At 35.2% G+C, this 25,082-nt stretch overlaps 2 protein-coding genes and 1 long non-coding RNA gene across 4 annotated transcripts in view; 1 reads left to right on the top strand and 2 right to left on the bottom strand.

Moving 5' to 3' along the window:
- Positions 1-25,082, bottom strand: part of LOC140676268 (uncharacterized) — a 170,797-nt gene that overhangs the window by 70,273 nt on the left and 75,442 nt on the right. The gene's annotated exons all lie outside the window — the stretch shown is intronic.
- On the bottom strand, positions 4,104-7,740 carry LOC140676558 (uncharacterized). Of its 2 annotated transcripts, XR_012048572.1 has the most exons (6): positions 7,593-7,740; positions 6,532-6,608; positions 6,368-6,453; positions 5,568-5,638; positions 4,706-4,994; positions 4,104-4,385 (listed from the first exon to the last, which is right to left on the bottom strand). It is a non-coding gene; the product is annotated as an uncharacterized lncRNA (long non-coding RNA). The 2 variants fall into 2 exon arrangements; XR_012048571.1 differs by lacking the exon at positions 4,104-4,385 and having other exon boundaries at positions 4,425-4,994.
- Positions 19,799-25,082, top strand: part of LOC140676219 (uncharacterized) — a 72,050-nt gene continuing 66,766 nt past the window's right edge. Inside the window, exon 1 of the mRNA XM_072911081.1 lies at positions 19,799-20,728. Within this exon, the coding sequence (XP_072767182.1) occupies positions 20,654-20,728 (75 nt within the window). The 5' untranslated portion in view covers positions 19,799-20,653. The remainder of the gene's footprint in view (positions 20,729-25,082) is intronic.

The following is a 25,082-nucleotide window of genomic DNA, read 5'->3' as shown; positions in this document are numbered from 1 at the left end:
AGTAGCGGCGAAATAAAATAAAGAAACATGATCTTAAAGATTTTCAACATCAGTAACGCAGCAAAGAAAAAGTAACTGCCGGCATATTTATTAGATATTTTTTAAATTTATATTTATTCTAATTAATTTATGCAACTAAATATTCCTATTTTTGATTTACATTTATAATATGCTTCCAAAAATAGAGCTAAACATCATAGTAAATCAACTAACTACTTTTGACATTTCGACATTGTGAGATATGGGTTCGCTAGGATATTAATTATCCTGCTGGTGGTCGATCTCGCGATCTTTTTGTTCTCGTGATGGTGCGCGGTTGAAAGGGGTTTTCGGTAGTTCGGGACCCCCGCTGACGACACACGCGGTGAACAAAAGGGACGGAAAGAGAGAAGGGCCGCGTAGCTTAGCCGAGACTTTTTTATTGGTATATTAATTGGACAACCAATTATATCTTACGCGGCGAGGCATAAATTCATAACAACTTTTAAACTCAACAGTTAAAACGAACCAATTATCGAAGCGGGGACCGCTGCGTACCTCTTCGCGATCGAAAAATCAATGCTGAGAGAATATTTACTTGGGTATCTTTTCCAGGGGGGAATAAACTATTCGCAAGAACTCGATGTACACTATGTTTCTCATTAACCACCGACAACGTTCATACTGACGCGAGAAAGATTCTTAGCCGACAAAATCATTTCGCTTCTCTGATGGATAAAAGATACCTGTGCAGCATTATCAAATCTCAACAAGTTAAGAATAAATAAAAGAGAAGATAATAATCGGAAGTATCGGGTCTTTGAAAAAAAATATTTTAAATCAGATATACAATGTCAATTAAAATCATTAATGCAGCAAAACTAACTCTGTTACGATTTTTCAATATTCAGAAAATTTTCTTTTGTCTTGAATTCTATATTTATATTTATTATTAGTATAATATTGATGCAAGATTGCATAAATATACTAGCATTTATATAAAAAAAGAAGTCGATGTAAATTATTATCTTATAATATAGTACGTTTATAAATTGTTAGTACAATACTTGATATTGTTAATTCCAGCAGCTATACATATTATTGTAGAGAAATCGATATGTAACATTGCTACATGATTATTAACGTCGATTAGCATGATAGATAACGTTGGGCTGTTAAATACGAGAATTTTATATACAAGACTGCGTTCATGCAATTAAACATCATACTACTTGATATAAATTATAAATTATTATTGATGATTTACTCCGAGAACGAGCTGCAGCTGCTGTTATCGCGAAACTTGGGCTCCGTTATTCTGGGGGCAATCATGGTCTTGGAAGACGCGAGTACATAAGTGGAGTGCGAAGTCCTTTTGATTCTACCTAGAGCAATCCCGGTCTTAAGAATCTCGACGACCAGGTATCGCGCGCGCGCATCCGTGAGTCTCGTGTGTCTCAACACATACTTGACGATGTTCTCCAGACTAGCACCTTCCACGAGACGATCCATACGTCTTCTACGGTGACGTTGTCGAGAACCTACGCGAAACACGATGGTTCGATTTTTACATATCACGAAAAACACCCGCTATAAATTTATTTATTACATTTTCCCTGAGTTCATCTTCCCGATAAGTTCGCACCGTTATCGCGTTCTTTCCAGTAATTGGAATATAAAAATTACAAAAAAAATGCATATTTTCACCGATTACGCGAGAAAACATCGTTATCACGTTTTATGCATCGAGCAACGAACGTCGGTCGTTTCGATTTAAATAAAAGATTTATCGGCAATGAATTGCAGCAATATACCGAGCACAGTGTATACCTAATTGAATTATATACTCCCGTCTACGGAATGCATGTAATGGGAAGAGAATACGAGCGGCGCGAGAAAACAGCGTAAGAAAATAACAAGAAAATGAAAACGAAAAGGAAGAAATTGCGGTATCGCTTTTATAAGTCGTATATTAATCCTATAATTGAGATATATATGATTTTCATCGTATAGCCATACATGCAACGTTTCCTGCGCAAGAAATCGATCATAATTTAAGATAGATTTCATAACAATGAGATGAGAAAAACGCTGTCGAAAATGATTCTAGAAGAGAAGATAAAAAGAATAAAAATAAAAGAAGGAGGAAACAAATTTTAAGCAAAAATTTTACAAATTTTTCAAAAAGAAAAAAGCATGAATCGTGTTTTAAAAAGAATTATAAAGAAGGAAATTAAAAATATTCAATGTTATCATTGTCAAAATCCTATATTAAATCTTGAATGATTTTCTACAATAATTCACGTTAAAAATTATTTATATATCTTAATATAAAATAAAATAAATAAGATAATACTTAAATAAGATAAAGTATTATAATTATTATGTTAATTCGTATTATTAATATTTTTAGTATAAAATATTTCATCAAAATAACTAAATATTACTCTCCTTCCTTCGATTTTCACACCTATTATCGTTTCGACATGACTGTCAAAGGAAACAGAAAAACAGACATAAAGACAACTCAATGGCAATGAGTCTGAGCACATGGAAAATAGCGCAATCTCTCATGTGAAAAATCGAACATTAATTCACGGTTGTGGAACGGATATGTACATGTTGACGGGAAAGACTTTTTCATCAGTCGACGTGAAAGCAGGTGATTCCGCGGCCTAATGGAAGGGCTCAGTACGCTCCCGTAACGTATAATTATCAGGTAGAACGAGCTGGAGAATGTAGCGGCTCGAGTGAGAATAGAGACATTATTCCACTATTATTTTTTCTTTCCTCTTCCTGACTCATCGACGATAGTAGGAAAATAGGAACACGAAGAGATTCGCCTCATTTGACGGAACAATTTTCTTAAAACTCTTTATCAAGCCTCGCGTCTTCTTGAAGACGAGCCGTGACTAGCATGCTTTCTAGCGCATCAGTGATCTCTATTTAGAAACTGGAAGCATTGTCTTTGAAGAGAATCATATTCATAAATGGGAATGAATTATGCAAGCAGGAGAAAGTAAGATGACACGATTAATTATCATTTCGCGATGGAATCGTGAATAATTTTATTAATTACGATGTGTCTACTGGAATGTTTATTACCGATTAATCCGACAAAATATATATCAAAATTAATTAATTATAAATGATTGAAATAAAGATCTCAATGCTTTTGTACAATCGCATAAAGCTGTTGCAAACTCATGTAATTGATTCATGGACTCTGAATTTCTTTGTAGCTGTACTTGTCACAATCGTCGCTATTCAAAGAGCATTGAAAGAGATTCCTTCCGGTCTATTCTTAGCAAACTACACATCCGCGATCATCTCTTCGAGACTCAAGACGTCCTTCACAAGCTCGAGCGATTGCTACAGTTCATCCGGTTTTCTCGTCTTTTTTCTTCTGTCTCGTTAATGTCAGTCAATCTAATACGGTCTACACAGCAAGTCAGTTAAAAACATGTTTCTATTTTATGAGTAATAAAAAAAGATATAAAATTTTCCAAGAACTTTGAAATTAAAATCTATGCTTTTTATGCAACATTTACTTGGTATTAATAATCAATCATTAGATATAGCTAGTTATCTTAGCATCATAGTAATTAAAATATTTTAAAGCAGAGATGTTAAATAAAATAATTACGTATTTTCATTAAAAATACAAAGATTTTATAACAAAGCGATACTTTGCATTGCACATAACGCACTGTTAATGTCAGTTAACGTTATGGCACAATTAAAAGCGATTGACGACTTGCGGAGATGCAAGCGTATCGAGATAAAGTCAAAGATAAGAGCATCGATCGTGGGCGAATACAGTTATTCGATGAAAGACAAAGAGAGACATAAAATGTGCATCTTTTTTCTCTTTTACACTTGTCTTTTTCTCCTTGTTTTGTATCGAGCGAGAAACGTGCCAAGCATGTCTCTTCTTTCGGAAAGAGAACTCGTATCGATCGTAGATCTTATTGCCTGGCGGACTCTGTACTTTGGAAGCAGCGTAATTTTCCGTATCCTACATCGCACACATTCATGCTTTTATACGACGCGTAAAAAAAGGACATAAATGGTAGAACATATGCAGTATAATTTTATTATTGCACAAGCATTCAATGGTTTCTTCTTTACAAATCATATATTATAATATTCGGTTCCGCATCTTTAATAATCCTATACAGGTCTTGCACACAAGTGAAAGCAGCATCCTGATATCTTTCAATGTGCAACGAATTCAAGGAGACTTTAAATACTCGTGTTAGCTTGTGTAAGGACTTTTTTTGCTGGCAGCATAGTTTGCAGAAATCTCTCCTCCTTCGAGACTCGTCACGCGACGAAAACGAGTCCAATTAACTCGTCACCGTTTCTAATTACCGCAATGCGAAGGAAGTCTGTGTCACGAGTAACTAGATAATCACGATTACAATATAACTTTACTGCTCAATTTAGAATATTCGCGTATCCAGAGAAAAATTTTATAGTTAAATATTATCTATAAAAAATTATAAAATATTCTTAATTAAATATTATTAATAAAAAAAATGTTATTTATTAAAAAACAATAAGTATAAGTGACAATTTTTTCTATATTATTAAAAAGGTTTCCGTTAATAAAAATTTGAATGTTTTATAAACGAAACGTAATATCACATTGATTTGCTATAAGTGGGCATTAAACGACACCGCAAAGATAACGAAGTATGAACAAATGTTAAGAAATAGTTACTTCTGGTAAATCAGAAGGCGCAATTCACTGAAAGCCGCAATGTATATGAGAGAACAGTCGGCGTATCTCGCGTCTTAACACTGGCCGTACGTGCGAAATAATACATAGCAGAGAAGGGTCGGGTCTCTTGATCCTTCCTGAGCACATGATAGTCGCGGTCAACCATATAGTCACGGGTTATTACCGTAGCACCACCGGTTCTTTGTGGCGAGGTCGTCAAGAAGAACGTTCAGCTCGAGATAGAGTCATTACATTGGATAGATAAGTTACCACCTGTGCTGTGTTCAACCTGTCCAGGTAAATACCTATGTGAGTCGTTTCGACTATACCATTGCGTTGGGCATCACACATTACAAGAATTAAAAACTGAAGCAAAAATAAAGCGAAAACGAAAAGATTCAATAGTTTCTTTTTTTTTTTTTTTTAAAGTTGAAAAATAGAAAAACCTGTAATCATTTATGTAACGGAACTCGAGAACGGAAAGAGCATGAATTTGTATATCATACTATTTTTCAAAAAACAAGATCATTTTTTTATGCTACAGTTATGACATCATATTTGCCTATTCTTAATGATACATATACATGTATGCATTTCTGGCAAAATCGATCTCACAAAAATATATTTTCAAGTACAAATAAAATAGGCCGTATACAAGTCAAAATGATTCGAAAAATATCTTTGCTCGGCATCATTTTAAAATAGTAAGATATAATAAAAAACATTTTATTAATAACGCATTTTCACTGAAATGAGTCTTTCTTCAGGACTTTTCTCATATTAATTTACTTAGTTCCGGATTCAATTAACAAAAGTTTAATGAGCGAAAATTTTAATCTCTCATACAATAATATTTAGGTACCTTTTTCTCTCTTTTAATAGTTCAGTTCAGTTGTGATAACATCCATGAGAGGAAATGCGCAATCACGAGTTCTGCAAATCCGTCTTTATTACAAACTGCTACGTCGACTTCACGCATAATTATATATATATATATATATATATATATATATATATATATATATATAAAATTATAAATTATTATCCATCGAACAATTTGATTTATAAATGAGTAATCGCGCGCGAAGGGTGTGCGAAAGTGAGATAGGTCGCGACTACTGCTTACGTAGTAACGTGTGCGCGCTGCTGATTTACTGTCACGTGCGACACGTGATCGCGTCGCGTGGGCGCGACAAGTCGCGCGAAGCAATGACGAACAGTTCACGTGAATGACCGTTGCAACGCGCGACTCATGTGCAATGTATATGTATGTACAAGGAGCGACCGCGCATCTTCACTTGTAGATTGCCGTTATTCTGGTTAGAAGATTTGCAACGAGTTGAGATGAATCGCATGAAAGTCGAAATGCAGCGTGATAGAAATCTATTTGTATGTATTTTTATATAATATTTTTGCATGTATATACAATATTCTACGCTTTGTTTTGAAAAATTGTAATAAAACAATTATGCTACAAATTAATTATATATGGTTATATAATGTATAATTATTATAAATATTTTATTCAACATTTTAAGTATATAAGAATAAAATTTGAAATATTTTATGTACATTATGTTATACAATGATATGGAATAAATTACCATGCAAAAATAAACAATTATTTTAAAAAATAAATTAAATAATTTCGAAATTACTAACACACGGTTCCTCTACCGTAGCCTCTGATGTTTCTTTCTGGGCCTTCTCCTCTTCTCTTATTTGTCCTTTGTTGTTCCTTCATAGAACTTAAATTCATTCGCGAAATAATAAAATATAATTAATTACGTTATTCATACACTAATCGACAGAATACGACAACTCACTTGACACTTTTTACGGCACTCCCAACGCGTTAATTGCACACGTATTTTGATGTATTTGCAGAAGAACAATTCGAAAACTAAATAATTTAAAGGGAGAGAAGGCTCAATATTGTATAACAAATATAACGATTGTATTTAATAATTAAATGTAAAAAATTTTAACGTAATATATAAATGTAAAACGAGACCGGCAATTTTACTTTAATATTATATGATACAATATGACGTGAGTTAAAATAAACTATCTAAAATAAAAGCTCTCGCTATTACAAAATAATAAAATTAAAATAATTAAGTCATGAAGAGCCAATGCGGATGTAGAACGTGAGAAAAAATATTTTTCCTTCCAACCGATGATTCAATTAATTATTTATTCAAATCCATACGTTTCGGACTCCTTTTTGAACCTTCAGTGAATTTTTTAAGATAACATAACTTGAGTTATGCGTCGGCGGTGTCTCTTGTCTCTGCTTCTCGGTCTGATGCATCCCCCTCACATTTTGCATCGTTCAGGACGCGCCTTGCATTAGACATTCGGGAATATCGGGGTTGAGATAAGTGATGTAACGAACATCTTAAAAAATATGAATTTGAATAAATAATGCATTGAATCATCGGTTGAAAGGAAAAATATTTTTTCTCACGCTCTACATCCGCGTTGGTTCTTTATGGCATAATTATTTTAATTTTATGACTTGAGTTAATTATTAATTAAGATGCGCTAAATTATCCGAAAACATACAGTCAAGATTTAAAGTGACGCAATATTTGGATATTTTATATATATAAATTGCATAAAATTTGTTATATAAATGATATATCACATACACACGGCTCTTCGTTATTTGAATTATTCATACTCTTGATTCAATGAATGTGAACAAATTATATTTAAATCCAAGTGTTAATGTTTTAATTGTATATTTTTAAAGCAAAAAATTTAATTTCGATAACCAGATATATCAAATCCAAGGATTAAATATTAAATAATTCCCATTAAATTTGGAATTTCCTCCCATTAAAACAATAATTTGTAATTGTAATTCTCTATATATACTTACAAATGGAAAATCAATCACATGAGTTGACAATCTCTAATTGTACTAATTTTAAAAAATGATCGCACTTGGCATCTTCTAGTCCTAAGTTTTTAAAGAGATATTATAATGATAGCTACGGTATGTAGTGATTACTACCTTCCTGCTCGAAACTCACCGTACGACTGAGAAGGTTACGATGTGACTCGTACATATACGTGTAAGATATAAACAATATATATATATATATATATATATATATATATATATATATATATATTATAGTTCTGGTATGTTATCAATATGTCTTGCTTTGGAATGTGCTATTGTTTACACACGTGCGAGATGCTTCCGAGCTGCCGTTTCAATATCTTTCTAAATACAATGTGATAAGTAATACTAGGAGCTACCAAGTACGATTTTCTTAAAATTAGTATAATTTTATAATTAGTGATTATCAATTCGTGTAATTGATAAATATCTAATTGTAAACACATCGACAGAAGATTTAATTCGTTATCGAAATATAAAATAAATTTAAGAATAAGAAATGTTCCATTTTTTTATTAATTACTACAATGGTTGATGTAGTTATGACTTTTTGTTATTTGGTTTACTCGATTTGTATGCTGTCAATCTGAAAATAGTAAATGTTTTAATTGGTGAACAATATAAAACTCTGCTAAATAGCGATCAATGTGATATGTACTCACTCGAATCTTTCATCGCGAAAATTAATCAATCATACAAATTAATAATTATAATCGTTAATAATAAAATAATAATCGTTGCATAATAAAATAATCGCATTTTGAAATATAATACAACAAATCAAAGTGATGGAAGATTATAAATTATTTTATTGTAATATTTTTGTGATAATTATTTCTTTAAATATGCTTGGAAAAAGATTCAAATATGTTTCGTTTGAAATTCTTTTCATTTAGATTTAAATTGCTAATCATTTAGACATAATAATATATACAATTATGAGTGCATAATAATATATGAATCACAGAGAATCAAATAGTTAAATGGACAGTCAGTATCAAACACTAATATATCAAGCTTTGATTAATAATAAATATAATATTAAAAGAATAGAATATTTCGCATAAAATTATTTTGTAGTGTGTTAAATATTTCGTCGTAATAACAAATTGATTGTCATGCAATATTTGAGTCTCACTTTTCGTGGAGCACAGAGCGTTATTGTTGATATGCCTGATCTTATCATTTGCATCATGAGACTTGAGAAAGCAATAATAACAGCCTCTCCTATATCGTAGAAGTATTCTTCAAAATGCGAGATTATTCTTATAACTTTTGCAATTAATGATTCACGCGATTGAACAATTTCTACGATTACTAATTCATAATTGTATCAATGAATAATATAAAATGTATTGATTAATGAACTATAATTTTATATTATTAGCCTATTCATAGATTAGATATCTTTATAACAAATTTATTGGTTAATACGATCAATTATATATTAAACATCCTTTTAATTATTATTTTATATTCTAACAAAAAATATTAAATATTAAATCTAAGTAAAAAAATCAAAAATAGTTAAGGCTTAATGAAGATACCCATTCAGTGATATCGTCACCGTTTAATTAGAGCGTATAACGACATATATATATATATACATACATAGTATAACTAAGAATTGGGTCGTGTTGCATACAACTAATCTCATTACATAGCACTAGCCATTACATCGCTTCTCTTTTCCATCAGCGCAATCACATCAGGCTGCTGTGGTAATAATTATGCTAGAAGCTGGGATCTTTTTTTACGCAGGGAACCGGTCCACGCTTCGCTATACATTAATCGACCATGCGTGTAAAATATAGAGGAAGACGCGTAGTCGATACGCAACGTGATATCGAGATCCACGAATAATTCTATCATTTTATGCGATACGAGAGAACGAACAAACACGAGTTGAGGGATGGGCGACACGTGTATTCGACATACCCGCAATTATTTTGCAAGGCCGTATGCGGCCATCGCAATTATGCATCGCGATACTTGTATCCAATAATTAGCGGCTTTTCATTCGCAAAAGAGAGCGCGACATGAGTTATTATTAACGACGCGATTAACTCGTAAGGAGTTTGCTACTGTGTAAGATAATCACATGATAAAGTCCTTTTTTGTTATCGAGTAGGCTCAATGTCTTCTTTAAGCTGCATGTGATTATGTCATCCGCGAACAAGGACAAAGATAAAATATGATATACATGTAAGAGACTGCTTCTGTAAGTCATTAATTATGAGTATGGATATAATTATTATAAGTTTCATCTTAATTAAGGAAGTGATATATTATTTTTCAGCTTCCAGTCATCTTTTAGGAAATGACTTGTAAGGAATAGTTTAAAATTATTTTTTAACATGTAATTATTTTTAACACCTTTACTACTAAAAAGAAAGTTACACCAATTTTTTTTTTAATTATTTTTTAAAAAAGATAGGCAGAGAGTTAATCCTGCGTTCTATACGCTAATATTATTATAACAAAAATTCCTTATCCCACACATTCACACACACATAAAACTGAACTCGCGCTATCTCCCACATTCTTTCCGTTCCCGATAAAGAGATCATTTGAAACCATGACTGCCGGCGCGAGTAATGCTATCGCCGATATCGCAAAAGTGCAGAAAGGGTGAATACGAGAACATCATAGGGATCGTGGAAAGCGTAAAAAAAACTACGTAGCTCCGTAATCGAGAACAGCATAAGAAAGGAAGGGAAGAGGCCACCCTGTTCGCGGATTACCATAAATACTTGGCGTCGTGCATGCACGTTAGCGAGTACTAGCAAATACACGTGTAAATTCAGTGTTTCGGATCTTATTCTGCCACTCCCGATGCCCGATGTCTCTCTCCCTCTTTCTCTCTTTCGTGGCCTGCTTCCTTTTCCTGACCTCTCACCTGCAGTCCGTCCGCCTGTCTGCCCACCTCTACGATACGTACGTACGTACGATCGAGTAAACTTCTTCGCGGCGTTCTCGTGCCGCCGGAATCGACAAAAAGAGGTCTCGGCGCCGCGGTCGCGTGACTTTCATGTTCGCCGAGCGTTCCCTCTCTCGTTCTCTCTTTATCACCCTAAGGTTCTTCGATACATTCGGTCCAGTGCCGTACATCAATTCAAAATACGCTCGGCGAAAGTGTTAAGCGATTATCCGTTTGCCTTGCTGTTTACTCCATTGCCTCTAAGTAAGTTTACTCAAAGTGATACGCATATGTCTTATTTCAGAAAGTTTGATATCTTGTTTAATAAATAATAATAATGAATACAACGTGCAGGCTAAGAACAAGAGATAGAAATTTTTAATCAAAGTAAATGTCTCCATTAATGTCAAATATGACGGTAGTAATTCTCAGCAAATTTATAATTTTTCAATCAAATTTGTTTTATTGGTATTAATTTTTCGTTATTAAAAACAGTCTGTAATTGATATTGCATATATAACTTTAATTTTTATGAAGTATTTAGAAAAAAAATGTGAAAATTTTTATATTTTGTAAGATATAACGCACGTACACAAATACTGAAAATATAATTATTTCAAATATTAAGAGAAAATAATCCACCATTCAAATATCCTTGATATTTCATTATACTAGATACGCCACTGTGTTACGATTCTCCGCGGTAGGTTTCCTAGATCTGGAGCAAATCATTAGCACGAATAACGCGTTTCACCGCTTTGACGTTCTTACGTTTACTTCGTGGAATGCCGTAGAATTATCGATGACGATGAAAGTGAAATAAAGTACGATAGATAAGAATCGGCCATTAATACGGATCGATTAATGTAACGAATTATCCCGACTTTTCGATTTTGTAAGATTTATCATTTTTCATATTTGACCGCTAATCAGTAATACCTCTGTTATCTCTATAAAATCATATTGCTGATAATACTGCGAGTCATTTGTTTAGTCTATAAATCGATGCGTTTAATCTTTGTTATTAGATGCGTCGTACGTGCGAAATCTATATACAACGTTATCAAATTATAATCAAAGAAAAGAAACATGCATGTGTTATTACCTATGACTTGAGTCTTGGCTTCTCCGAACAGTTTAGCAAAAGTATCATAGCTTATGATGATTGAAGTGTACGGTGCTTTCATCGTTATATTACCGTCATATAATTTCCTTACGATCACTTGCTATTACGAAATGATAATTAGAAACTAGGTAGCATATATTGCAATTAACTACAAGGCTAATACAAGAAGCTTATTGCTACGTTTTTATTTATTTATTTGCAAACAATTACATATCCTATTATTTTGCGTTGAGAAAAAAATTATAAATATAAAACCGCTTTGCAAAAAAAGAAAATAAAGTTTCTATTTATATTATTTATATTTTAAATATAATTTATACTATTTATATTTTTAAATTATGTGTTTATAAGTAATCAATTTTGAATATTAATTATGTTAATTATTAATTAATAAAATAATAAATTAATAAAAGATTATATTAATGTATTGGATTATATAATATGAGGTTCCATATAATTTTTTCAAACAGAATATTCAAAGCAAGCTAACAATTAAAACTTAAATTGCATAGTCGCGACTTAAGTTATTTTCCACGGCAGGTGCGCATAATTTTAATCGGACGCGACAAGAAACGAGATCCAGGGAGATGCGCTAAAAACTAACCCAGTAACCTAATACACATCTAAGGAGAGCCCCAATCTAACAAAGTCGATACGCTTCTTCTTCTTCTTCACTCTTCTGCCCTGTTTCCTCCCTTTCTTCATCGTTCCCGTTCGTGCCTACCTTCAACCGTATAAAAAACTTGTGTTTGTAGACGATAATAATTTACCGGCAACGTCCCGCCGCGATTTCTCGTTGATTATTCTCCCGTTTATAGCCGCAATATATCTCGCAATTAAACACTTTGCGGGCATAAATGTCCCCCAATGAATACTCGCGGTGCTAACGTAACCAAAGAGCCGCACACCTTTTCTTGCGTGCACAAATAAAATCCGCGTCGAAGAATCTACGCTCAGAACGCTTTTCCAAATGGACTCCACTTCCTCTCCTCTCTTTTTTACATTCGCGCAATCACGGCAGACTAATTAAAACCAGTGGTCTCGGTATCGGATCCGAAGTCAGGACCTTCGACCACGCGTCTTTCCGAGGAGGGAATATAGCATCGACGATAAAGTATTGCGACCATTACCGGTCAGCAATGACTTATTGCAGGATAAGGAGTAATGTATGGTTACTTAAGGTAGTAATCATTCGCACATATGTTATAATTATCGTCGCGAGCGCGATTAATCATCGCAGGACGATCGATCCGCTCGGTGGTATGTACTTCGTTGCGGTATCGCCCCCAACCGTGAGTTTCCTCATGAATTTACATGACTCGTGCGATGCTCGAATCCCTAGGGATTGATTCGTAAGATCCCACCGTCGACGATCGATTACGATTGCCCGTTGCTTTTGTCGTTGTTAATTTCACACAACGTCTCAATTGCCGGTTATAACGCTAATCGGGCTTCTAATGCGTTTACGAATACGAGATCGGGATCGGGAAAATAACGTGCGGCCGATAATGGGCGCAAATCGACATAAATAAACGTTACGATACGTGACACGAGATCTACCAGATTGCGCGTTTAATATCCAGCTCCCACTCGCCGCGTGTATCGATACATTCATAATAATTACGTTCATACTTCGTTCCCCCGGTCAATCGACACCTACGACATTCCGATACGTCTAATAGCGTATATACTACAAAATTGACTGCCCATTTTGATAAGAACCAACTTCTTAAGTCTTTCTAAATGTTTCAGCAAGTGCTACAATCCGTTTTACATTACAATGTGGAAGAAAAAAATATTTCTCGTGACATAAGATTGACATTATCTATGCGATATTGCTAATGTATTTATATTCCAGTGTTTACTTGGTCTTTGTCTCTGACCAGTTAAGATAGAATAGCATAAGATGTCCAAAAGTTATCATAGAAACAATAGAGAGAAGATAAGAAAAAATGGGAGAGTACGAGATATAAAGATATCATCGTAAACGAATGCTACACATCAACTTTTTCTAAATTTCTTAACTTTAATACCAAAGCATGAATCATGTATTATTGTAAAATTTTAAAAATTTACGAAGAATAGAGTTGATTTCAATTTGATTTCTAAGAGGTTCAATTTAGCAGTCTAGTGAAAATTCAAAAACGAAAAATTGATAATTAAAAACATTAATAATTATTAAACATTTACAATTATTTGAATAGTTTGTTTTTTTTTCAAAATTGATTACAATGTTGTCAAAATGATTTTATAAAAAAATTATGTAGTTAACAATTTGTGTATGCAAAATAATTTAGACTTTATGTGTAAAAATTGAAAATTAAAACTGTTTAGACAACGTTATTGAGTCAATATTTGTATTTAAAAAATTATACTTTTAAGAAATTTTAGTATATTTTTTATTTTAGTATACAGAATATACGTCTGAACTTTCTTAAATAAATGTACGCATGTACACAGATCTTGTAATAAAAAGAAAGCAGTTTAATTGAGCAAAGTAAATTTATTCTTAAGTGTTTATATTATATAATCTTCACTCCTTTGTATACAAAAACTAAAGTATTTCAATTTACGAAACATTAAAATACTAAAATTTATTAATTTAAATTTATTATTTTTATGTTTAGAACACGCATGTGTGTTGGGATGTCCTTAAATTACACATTTTATATCATATGACGTATATATTTCTAGAATCATACTTTCAAACTTTGTTTTGTTTTATTTTATTTCATAGCTGTCTGTTCATCAGAGATTCATTTCGTGCTTTAGAAATATAAGAAGATGCGAGATAAATTTCTCCATGTGGCGACTGTGACAGATATTCTGTCGTAGCCGCGTTTAATGACGATACTACGTTAGGTGTCAGTTGACGCATGACGTTTGGTTTTCGTGTGGTGCGTACTAACGATTCGTTGTGACAACAAAGATATAATGTTTTTCACGGTTATTCAACATGCCCGGTGACTTCGCACCGCAGGCACGCCCATTATGTAGCGACGGTGTGAGTGTGTATAACGCCTTAGGATATATTTTATAGAGTCGGTGTTAGAGAGGCACCGATACGGCTAACTACTAGCCGTTCCCTTCCGCATCCTGATTTTTTACTATAGCCACTGAAATTACATGGGAAAAGTGTTGGCAAAAATTCACATTATCTAAGAGATGATAATTTAAAGTTACTCTCGGCAAAAGTGTTCACACTTTCCTACTTATATTCCAAAATCTCCTGTCTAATTATCATGTAAAAAATACTTGATAAAACTTGGAAGATTTAGTTCCTTAGTATTACATTGTTAATAAATTATTGTAGTAAACAAGATTAAAATAAAATATATTTAACGAAAGATATTTTTATTTAAAATACTCGATATTTATTTATAGATGAGAACTTTACTTATATATGGAAATATATTTTAATATCTTCAATAAAATGTAAAAATGACGATAGATTTTTTGGTTTCATCATAGAAGGAATTTTCTTTCTCAGAAGTTAATATAAGACTAATATTGGATTATTTATTTTTTTGAATAATTGCAAAATATGACAGATATTTGAAGTATGCAATCTATGTCACAAGCGCATCTTTTCTTCATCGATCCTTCGATGAAGGCATCTCTTGATTTATACAAAATGTTGCAACTCATCTTTCGCAATAAACGGATCATGCTGCTCGAATTGTTCTATATTCAACTGAGAGAGTTATTTCCTCAGCTACGAGAAAAGAAATTGCATAGAAATAAGATCATTGCGAAATAAAGAGGCATCAGACAATAGGCACATTTCACAATTGCGATCGCATAATTGGTCATAATTCATCATGTTGACATCGAACTCTATATTGTCATATAGTATTACCGTAAATTGAACTGTGCCAATGTATTTATTCGATTATGCGAATCAATAAAATGGGATTCCATGTTAATTAACAAGATTTTAACTGATAATTTCGATCATTAATTTATACGCTCGGTGAATTTTTAATCATGTAATCGCGCGTACTGTTCGCCAATGTAACATTGAAAAATAATCTTGGAGGAAATAAAGATAATAAAGATAAAAATAAAGAATGAAGATAATAAAGATAAATAAAGAATGAAGAAAATGAAGGTAGCTTAAAACGACAGATTCAAAAAGAAATAAAACGATAATAAAACTAATAAATCATAAAAACAGCTTTTCTATAACAAACAAATTATAACACATTTTTTATATATTAATTTATATTAAAATAAAATATAAAATATTTGTTTTATAATTAAATACATTTTGACTATCTATAGTATAATAAATATCAATTTGTATTATAATGCCTGAATTATACAACTCGATGATTATGAACGAGCTTTAATGTCTGTATTAAACCGTAAAATTATCTCACCTAATCGTAATTACAAGAAAACAACAAAGCGTGCTATCTCACGTTATGCAGAACAGTTGCACCTGCTCAGTCAGTGATATTCGCCGGGAAGGTACAAAGCGAGCGAAATGGTCGCTGGTTTTTCTCATGAATCATCGCGAATCTCCTCATATTTTCGAACAACGGTGCAAATATATACGCACATAAGCATCTCTCTTTCTCTCCTGCGCTTCTCTCATTTTTTTTCTCACATCCGTCGCGCGCTGCGCAATACACGCGGCCATGAGAATGCGTAGCGCAATACACGCATGTATACGCAATAAACGTAACACAAGGTAGATTAAATGCCACCCTCGCATCACGCCGGCACAACCTGCGGAACTCGAACATTACCGAGCAATGCGGTTGTAGTAGATTGCGTGCACCAAGTCTGAGTACATCGTATTGTGTGTCTGGTTGTATGTGTACACCGTTTTGCGTATATATCGGACACGTAAATGCACGCACTACACATATGCGATGCGCTCCGGACATCGCCGGAGCGTGCATCTCCGCAACATTCTCTCGCGATTCAACGTGTTGGAGTCGCGTCGCTCGTCATCTCTCTCTCTCTCTCTCTCTTTCTCTTTCGAAAGGGGCTCGTACATGCATACACGAGCAAACCTGTTGTTACCGCTCCTCCCCCGGTGTTATCTCTCTCACGCATCGGGCGCCAATTTTTATAAGCGAAGTGATTCACGAGGCAAGTTCATCAAGTCCTATCCCCTACCTCTTCCGTAGGTACATCATACGCTTTCACGAAGATTAGAGAGGAAAGAGAAAGAGAGAGAGAAAGATCTCTTTTATTTCTACTTATACTTCCTACACTTGGACTATCAATGGCGTAAGCGAAGGGCGCTTGCACGATTTTGAGCCTTTCTTCTGCACACCAAGCACAAATTGCATCTCGTGAAACCAAGCGAGAGAGTTGGCCTCGGCTACAACAAGGACATACTTTAGGTACATTACACTCCATTCATGCGCGCACTGAACGTTATAACTGTATGTTTGAATTCAACTTGAAGGATCCAACAGCTTTACATTAGTCTGATACTCTTGTACTTTCTTGCTCGATAAAGAAAAAGAAGGAAGAAAAAAGAAGAAAGAAACTTGATGGTCGAGGCTACATGTATGATATATGAAAGATTAAACGAACAGGAATACTTCAGGAAAGATTTAAGCTACAATTGAATCTTAACTTAACATCTATTATCTAAAATTATTGTCAAATATTACGACTGTTTTAAAGTTTGTCAAAGTGCAATATTGTGTAAACACTACCATGCAAAACGTATGATTGTCGCAAGAATGTAGATAAATACCCGTGATTAACAACCGCTACTTTCGCTCTCACGCGGTACAATCGAAATTTATGGACCGTATCTTTCTAAAACATGTCTTATAATCTTCACGCTCGAGCCTGTTCTCTCTGATCATGCTGTTGCCTGATGTGCATCTTACGTTGAGTTTTCTATCAGTTTTACCGTAAGCACGTGTATATGATTTGAAGACTTTTTGCTGCGCGAATATACGTGGATGGGACGGAAAGTCGAAGAAGAGAGAGAAAAAAAAAAAGAGTGAGAGAGAAAGCGAAAGAAAAGACAGAGAAGCTGCTTCGTTATCTTTGCGCTTAAATCGAATACGGATGAAATTCCGAGACTCATACAAATGGACGACACCGCAGAGACGTCCGCAGCTTCCTGCACTGCCGTTGTTAGCGTTCCGATCAGCGAGGACGATCAGCTGTTATGCGATCGTCCCACCTACACATCCGTGCGCGCGACAACGGCAAGATTTTGTCGTTACATAAGTCAACTACTACCACGCAAATAGCCGTATAAAAGGTAATCAGGACAGTTGCCTCCTTTAGAAGATTAGTGCCGACGAGAGAGCATTACGCTTCTTACGATCTTGATACCTTATTCCGGCTGCAGTGGTAATACTGATGATATCATTTGTCCTTGTGTCGTCGGAGCGCGAAATGTAATTTTACAAGCAGCAAGCGAGAAAACTAATGTGTAAAGATTACATTAAGAATACAAAGGGATAATTTAATACAAAAACAGTAGCGTAGAAAGAAGATGTGACATACATATATATACTATTTGCAATTAAATCTATTTTTCTTACGCACTTTTATATTTTTATATTGACAATGAGGTATTTTATTAAGTTATATTTCTATTATAATATTATAGAAATGCAACTGTTGTTTTTTTTTTTTTTTAAATCACGTCTGATGACAATTTTATACTATATGCATTATTTTATAAAGCTTTAGATATAAATGCAAATTGCGTTTGACAAAATATTACAGCGATTGTGCACACACATGTTAGATAATATGATAAATAACTGAAGCAACTTTTTATGGTTATCGTAAAAATAAGATGTAACACCTCATGGTTGTAACTGTGCGAAAACATGGACGAAACTGTTTGGTAAATGTTTACGATGACACGAAACGGTTCGCTCGAATCGAAAAAAATGGGTTCCTTTACTCTTCTTTTTAATGAGATAATATATATGCGCAGCGTTACATGGTCAAAGTAGAATTTGAGACTTAAGCATTGTCATAAAAAAAATCGAGTAAAGCAGCGATAAAAATAAAATGATAAAACCAGAAATTTGCCAGAAATCTATTATCTTATTATTTGTATACATTACACACATGACATATTCATAAAATAACACTTATATATTTAATTATATGTCATTAAAGTAATTATTCGCGAGAAAAACTCAGTAAAAAAAATTACGAAAATGAGAAGATATTTAAATTCTTCAAGCGTATTAAATCTTAATGTTAAATGACAGTTTTTTAATAAGAGTCTATCTTTTTTTAATAAATATCTCAATTGTATTAGTAATAAAATTTGAAAAATTTTTCGCATAAGTTTAACGTAGAAAAAATCAATTTTTAAATTTATAAATATATATTATATTTCGCATGCATTTAAATTTAAAAAATAAGCAAACTTTTTTCTGTTCTCTGCAATCTTTTATGCGAAGTAGGCAAGAATGATAATGAAATTAATGTATTATCCTTGTATCCGTCTCTAAGTTGCCTGCATCCTGATCGAGATCACTAGTCGAATTTATGAAGCACCCCACCCATATTAATAGGTATTTCTCCAACAGCGGAACAACAGAAGCAACGGCAGCAACGGAGAGCCCACGATTGCCGCGTAATTCACGCGGGGGAAAACGTGCGGTGATTCGATCGCATTCGGCGGGCATTAAAGCGAGAGGCGAACGAAATAAAAAGTCTCTCGGAGTCGAGAGAACGCACGAGTGGAAAGAATAAGGGCGCCGTAAGCCCTCCGGTAGCGTATAAACGTAGCCGAGCGGGGGTCCGTGGCTGGGCGTTCTTTGAGATGGTCGATCGCTTCGCGGCGCGGAATCAATATTGTTGGATTGCTTCGATAACGCCTCGTAAATATAATAAAGCCCTCCAATCCCTCCCCGATGCCCTTGCCCCGCGTATTTCCTTCGCGCAAGGCAGAACTGCCTAAGAGAGATAATGGTCGAAGCCCTGGGCACCCGGTGGGCCGATTGGTGGGGGCCACGATGGTAGGGCCCTAACCCCTCTTCGCCCTCGTCTCGCTCTACCACATCGTTTTCGCTTTCTCTCTTTCTTTCTCCCACCCTTTTCCTCCCTCTCCGTCTGCCTCATGATCCCTCACCACGATGCGGCGCGCGGGCAGACCTGCTGGGCACCACTAGAGCCGACTCAGTGAGTTTCAGTCCGAGCCGGTGAGCGTTTGGCTCTCTGTCTCTCTCTCTCGGTGCGGTCACCCATATCATCGGTTCTCCGACGGCGTCCGTGATGGTCCTCGAACACCTCCGGTGGCTGTGTGTGGTCCTCATCTTTTTTGTTAGGTGGTAGGTTCAGTCCGATAACGAAGACGACGCCGAGTCATCTACGATCATCGTCAGGGTGACAACTTTTCGAGCGACTTTTCGCGAAGTCAATTTCGAAACAATTGTGCATCTCGCGATTGTAAACGTCTCGTAATCGCAAAGTCGTCGATTAATCGTGATTAAGCTCGAGGAAAAATTTTTAAAGTGCGATTCAAAGGCAAGTGATATTCCGGTCGGTGAGACTCTGTCATCTTTCGTTCCAAAGGCGCTCTTGGAGACTTCGACGACCGATACGGAGGATGTCACGCTTCGTGGACCACCCTGGCTGCCGCGACCGTCACCGTGTCGCGGTGGCTACGACCCTGATGCCAGTGATCTTGCGGTGAGCGTCGCGTATGCGTGTTTCCTCCCCGTGCTGTATATATATCGACGTAACGTGCAACGTAGTGTGACTCTCGGCGAGTGTCATTGGTGCTCCAAAGTCAATGAAGCTCCAAAGAAACGACGCGGGTAGAAACGTAGCGAAACTTTGCCGATGTAGTCTCTAGCGAGATTAACCGGTTTCTTCGAGTGATGATTTCTCCGCGGAAGAAAGAAGCCGGTGTTGTTGTTGTTGAGTCGATAGGCGGACGTGTGATTTACTCGAGGAAGAATACTGCGTTAAGGACGAGCGCAGAGCGCGAGTGACAGTACGCGTTTATAGTGTGCATTTTCTTCTTTGTCTATGTTTTCGCCCATGGAAAATTGTACCAATCAGGAATTAATGCATGCCGGAAATTGCAGCATGGAGGACATAAGCGTAAGTATTACGTACTTTATAAAAGCGGAAACTCTAAATTGGCAGAACCGTCAGAACCATCCACCGTGAAAATTAAATGTATAATTTCTATGGATATATTATTCGCGGAAATATAAACCGGCAATGACGAACAATTGTGGAATTTTACGCATAATCTTATCCAATTTCATGATTCCATGAAAATGAGTAGCAAATCGAGGAATAGCGTCATTATATCCTCCCTTCCATTCTCTTTATCATTAAATATACTGCATTTATTTTATTATATATAAAATATATATGTAGACATATTTCTTTACTAGCGAGAACATTGCAGTCTCCATTTTCTTTCTTATATGATCACAGTCTAATTTCAGTACACAAACGTTAATTAAATCTTATTTTAATCAATCTATAAAACATAAAACAATTCACAGATATAAAAAAGAATAATCTGCGTATCTATAATTATCTAAAATATTTTAATTGCAATACGTTCTTTGTATTTCTCTACTGAAAATGTTGTAAAGCTGCGTCTTTTCTGGAGCAACAATGAGCAACATTTTGTTGATGTTTTATGCTTCTTAAAAAAGTTGTTGCTAAAAGTTTCTTGAAGTTTCTTACTGTTTCTATCGCCAGCGAAAAGTTGTCACATGTTCAATATAGATATTCAGTTGTTGCACCAAAGTACAAAACTCAAATGTTCCCGCGATTATGTTGCTTCAGTGTGGACAAACATGTCACAAATTGACATATGTCAGATTATTTTGAAACATTTAGCAACAACAAAAAGTTGCTCGTTGTTACTCCAGGGAGGACGCAGCTTAGCAAATGTCACGCGAACGAGTTTTAGAAGCAAGTTCATCTACTTCAAAAGTAGCTCGGGATGGATCACCGTCGACGCGCGTGACAGCCGTTGTATTAAGGCAGCGACAGACAAATTTCCGTTGACGAAACGCAAAAAACGGCCTTCTCCTGAAGGGAGACGAGTGCCCAGGGATGGAATCGGTCGCTCGTTACACCCCCTCCCCCCTCCCCCCCCCTCGGTCGATTAGTCTCGGAGGACGCGGTGGTTTGCGTCGCTGAGAGATATGCCGCGTGCACCCAGCACACGCGTGTACATAATATGCGCGCGAACGCGAGACGACGGCGGGCTTATTAGTTCGCATTGGTCGACTCTCACGCGTCCACCGTGCGGGACAATGCGCCGAGGATTGCATATTGTTGTTTATATTTACGCGTCGCGGCATAAATCTTCGTTTAAGTCGCATTCAGCCGCCATACGCTGAGAGCATACGCGCGCGCAAGCACACACACACACACACACACACACACACACACACACACACACACACACACACACACACACACACACACACACACACACACACACACACACACACATATATATATATATATATATATATATATATATATATATATATTTATACACACAAATATATGTGTGTATATATAAATATCCATATATACACACACATATATGTATATGTATGTATATATATATATTCGCACATCGGTTGCTTGCTTGCTTGCGAACGGAACGCGCGCATGGTTCGTCACGGATAACGCGCGGTCTTCATTAAACTTAACTTCTTTGCGTGCCGACCGGCCATTAAGGACGGAGGACCGGCCTACGACTAATTTGTACTGTAAATGAGATCTCGAGGATCGTTACCCGCGTGAAACAACGTCATTCTAACGGTTGGAACGCCGCTGCTACGTGATTATCGCTTTCGTTTGACGAATGAGAAAATAGATAATGCTACTTGGCACTTATTTCTATATTGTTGATTCTTTTGCAATTTGCTTTCGTAATATTTATGCGGATAAAAAATATAAATTGATGAAATTATATATTTTCAGATTGCTTGACGCTAGAAATTTATCACTTGATAATAATAATATATTATACAATACTGATCATTTTTTTAAAATATGTACAACTAATATATTTATAATGAAGAAAATTATTTTGACACATGAAGCATTGTATTTCAGACATGATTATTTCCGACAAAAAATTTTATCATATTTACATATGTTTATAAGGAAATGTAATTGACAATTTAATTGACAGAACAGTTCGATAATGATTTAAGAGGAATTTTATGACAAATAATAAAATTATTGATTTAACGGATAACTCATCCAGCCCACGCGACTTTTAAACGCTTCCCATGATGCTATTAGATTTATAAAAATTCTTGATAATTTATTGCATCGTAGAAAATAAGTGAAGTTTAACGGAACCAGACAATGCTTCATAATTTAAACAAGCTTACAGTTTAATACTAGCCATATACTATTCGTGCACATCCATTCTATTAGCTATATTAAAGTACAGCTTATTATATCCAGCGTTATATTACTCAACGTATTAATGAAGGGCAGCCACATTTCCGATCGAGACAATGACCCTTCATATTGTACCTTTGTACAACGAATAATGCTTCCAAAGATTAAGACATTATTCGTAAGATATACTTATACATCGCGAGGCATCCTATATGTATAGTAACGCAGCATACGTTGCTTTTGGAATGGTCTATGCGTGCATGAAAGCGAGATTGCCTGTGTGTGATGACTACCTTTAGATCGCACCGGAGCAATTTTCACCGGCTAACTGATCTACCTACTTATACGCGCCGCGATCAAGACCGTCCATCCGCGAGCATTTATATCGCTGCAGCGGCGAACAAGTACGGGGCGTACGTAATATTTTGCCTAGGCACGAGCATCGCTCGCGGAATATACAGCTGTCGGTAAATTACGGCCATTAAATTACGGAATATAGCGGCGAGCGCGTTTTGCGAGAATTATTTTGCCATGTAAAGGGAAATTTATTCCCTCTTCCTCCCCCGCGCAAACATTAATTCTTCATACGGTTAATAGCACGGTGAAAAGTGCCGATGCAATCTCTGCGAATCGATAGCGATTCGAAATCACGTTGCAGCGTCAACGGGAATATATATTTTGACTTTCAACAATCGCGACTTTCATGGCAGATTAATTCATGCCGTTAGATGTTTTAATATTGTACAATTAATACTTTTAATTAAAAAACTTGCGTTGCTCAGGAAAATAGATGCGACTATAATCACTTCGTTAGGAGCTTGTAGAATATATCGAATTGAGAATATCCAATGATATATACTGATTATAAACTATTTTAATACCAATACGATCTTTCTCTTAAGGTGCATAGACAGCATGATGCGCTTATATATAATCATATAAGAGATTTTAATAGAAGAGAACACGGACATGTAAAATTCCGTAATGTAGCTTTTCTTCAAAGTGACGTAATTTATAAGCATGTTAGTGGAATTCTATTGATGCTATTAAATCTAAAGTCAAAGGATATAACTATTAATTTATCGCTAAATGAATTAACGACAGATGCGTTGTCAGAGAGGCCAGCACATTTGACCAGATCCATCAACACCATGCTTTAAACAGTTAGACGTTTGCTTCAACCGGTTATTCGCCACATAATCTATCCTGAATCTTCCTGAAGAAAATTGTGGCGTATCGTATGGCTTCGATTACCTGCCGCCTGTATAAACACTTGGAGGAGTGTACATACATGTATCTCTATGACGATGCTCGAGGATGTAAAGAGTGTATGTAGAGATGTAAAGAGAAAATTGATGCAAATGCTCAGCTCACCAAAATGTCAAATTTCCCTGCTTTTCTAGATTAATTTTATAATTATTTTTTTCTAATATTACACGCGTGCGCAAATAAGCAGTCTTGATTATAATATTTAAAAAGCGTCGGTAAAAGTCAAATAAAATTGAAGAAAAATTTACAAAAAATTAGAAAAATTTCTTACTTATTTAAAATTATGATACATAAAATAATAATAAAATCGATAATACTATTTATAAGATATTAAACGGAAAAGTTAACATTTATATTTATTCCTAAAATATATATACATATAATGTATAGTTCTAAATACTAATCCGAAAAATCGATCTTTTTCGTTCCCTTCTTCCACATAATGCTTTAGCTCTTTTTCTGCCCCTCTCTTCTTACCTTCGTGTCTCACCACATTCGGAATTCAGCCAGGGAGGGAGAAAGAGGCCCCCCTTTCACGATTATCAAATGGGAGGAGCTGGTGGCGCGAGGGAACAGCGTCAGCGGCCTCCGCGTCAGATAAATCTACGTCGCGATCTGCGTTCAAGAACGTCGTTATCTGCCTATGTATACGCGTGTGCACCTGCAGGCTTCGCATGTGCGTGCCCAGCCGTACAGGAGCGGCGGGCTATCGTCCATCGCGACGAAGGTTTCTGAGGGCGCGTCGGACTTAACGATGAGAAGAGGCGCATGGATCAGCTATTACCGATAT

Source organism: Anoplolepis gracilipes, chromosome 2 (genome assembly GCF_047496725.1).
Source record: "Anoplolepis gracilipes chromosome 2, ASM4749672v1, whole genome shotgun sequence".
NCBI classification, from domain to species: Eukaryota; Metazoa; Arthropoda; class Insecta; order Hymenoptera; family Formicidae; genus Anoplolepis; species Anoplolepis gracilipes.
This window is presented reverse-complemented; position numbering and strand designations above follow the sequence as displayed.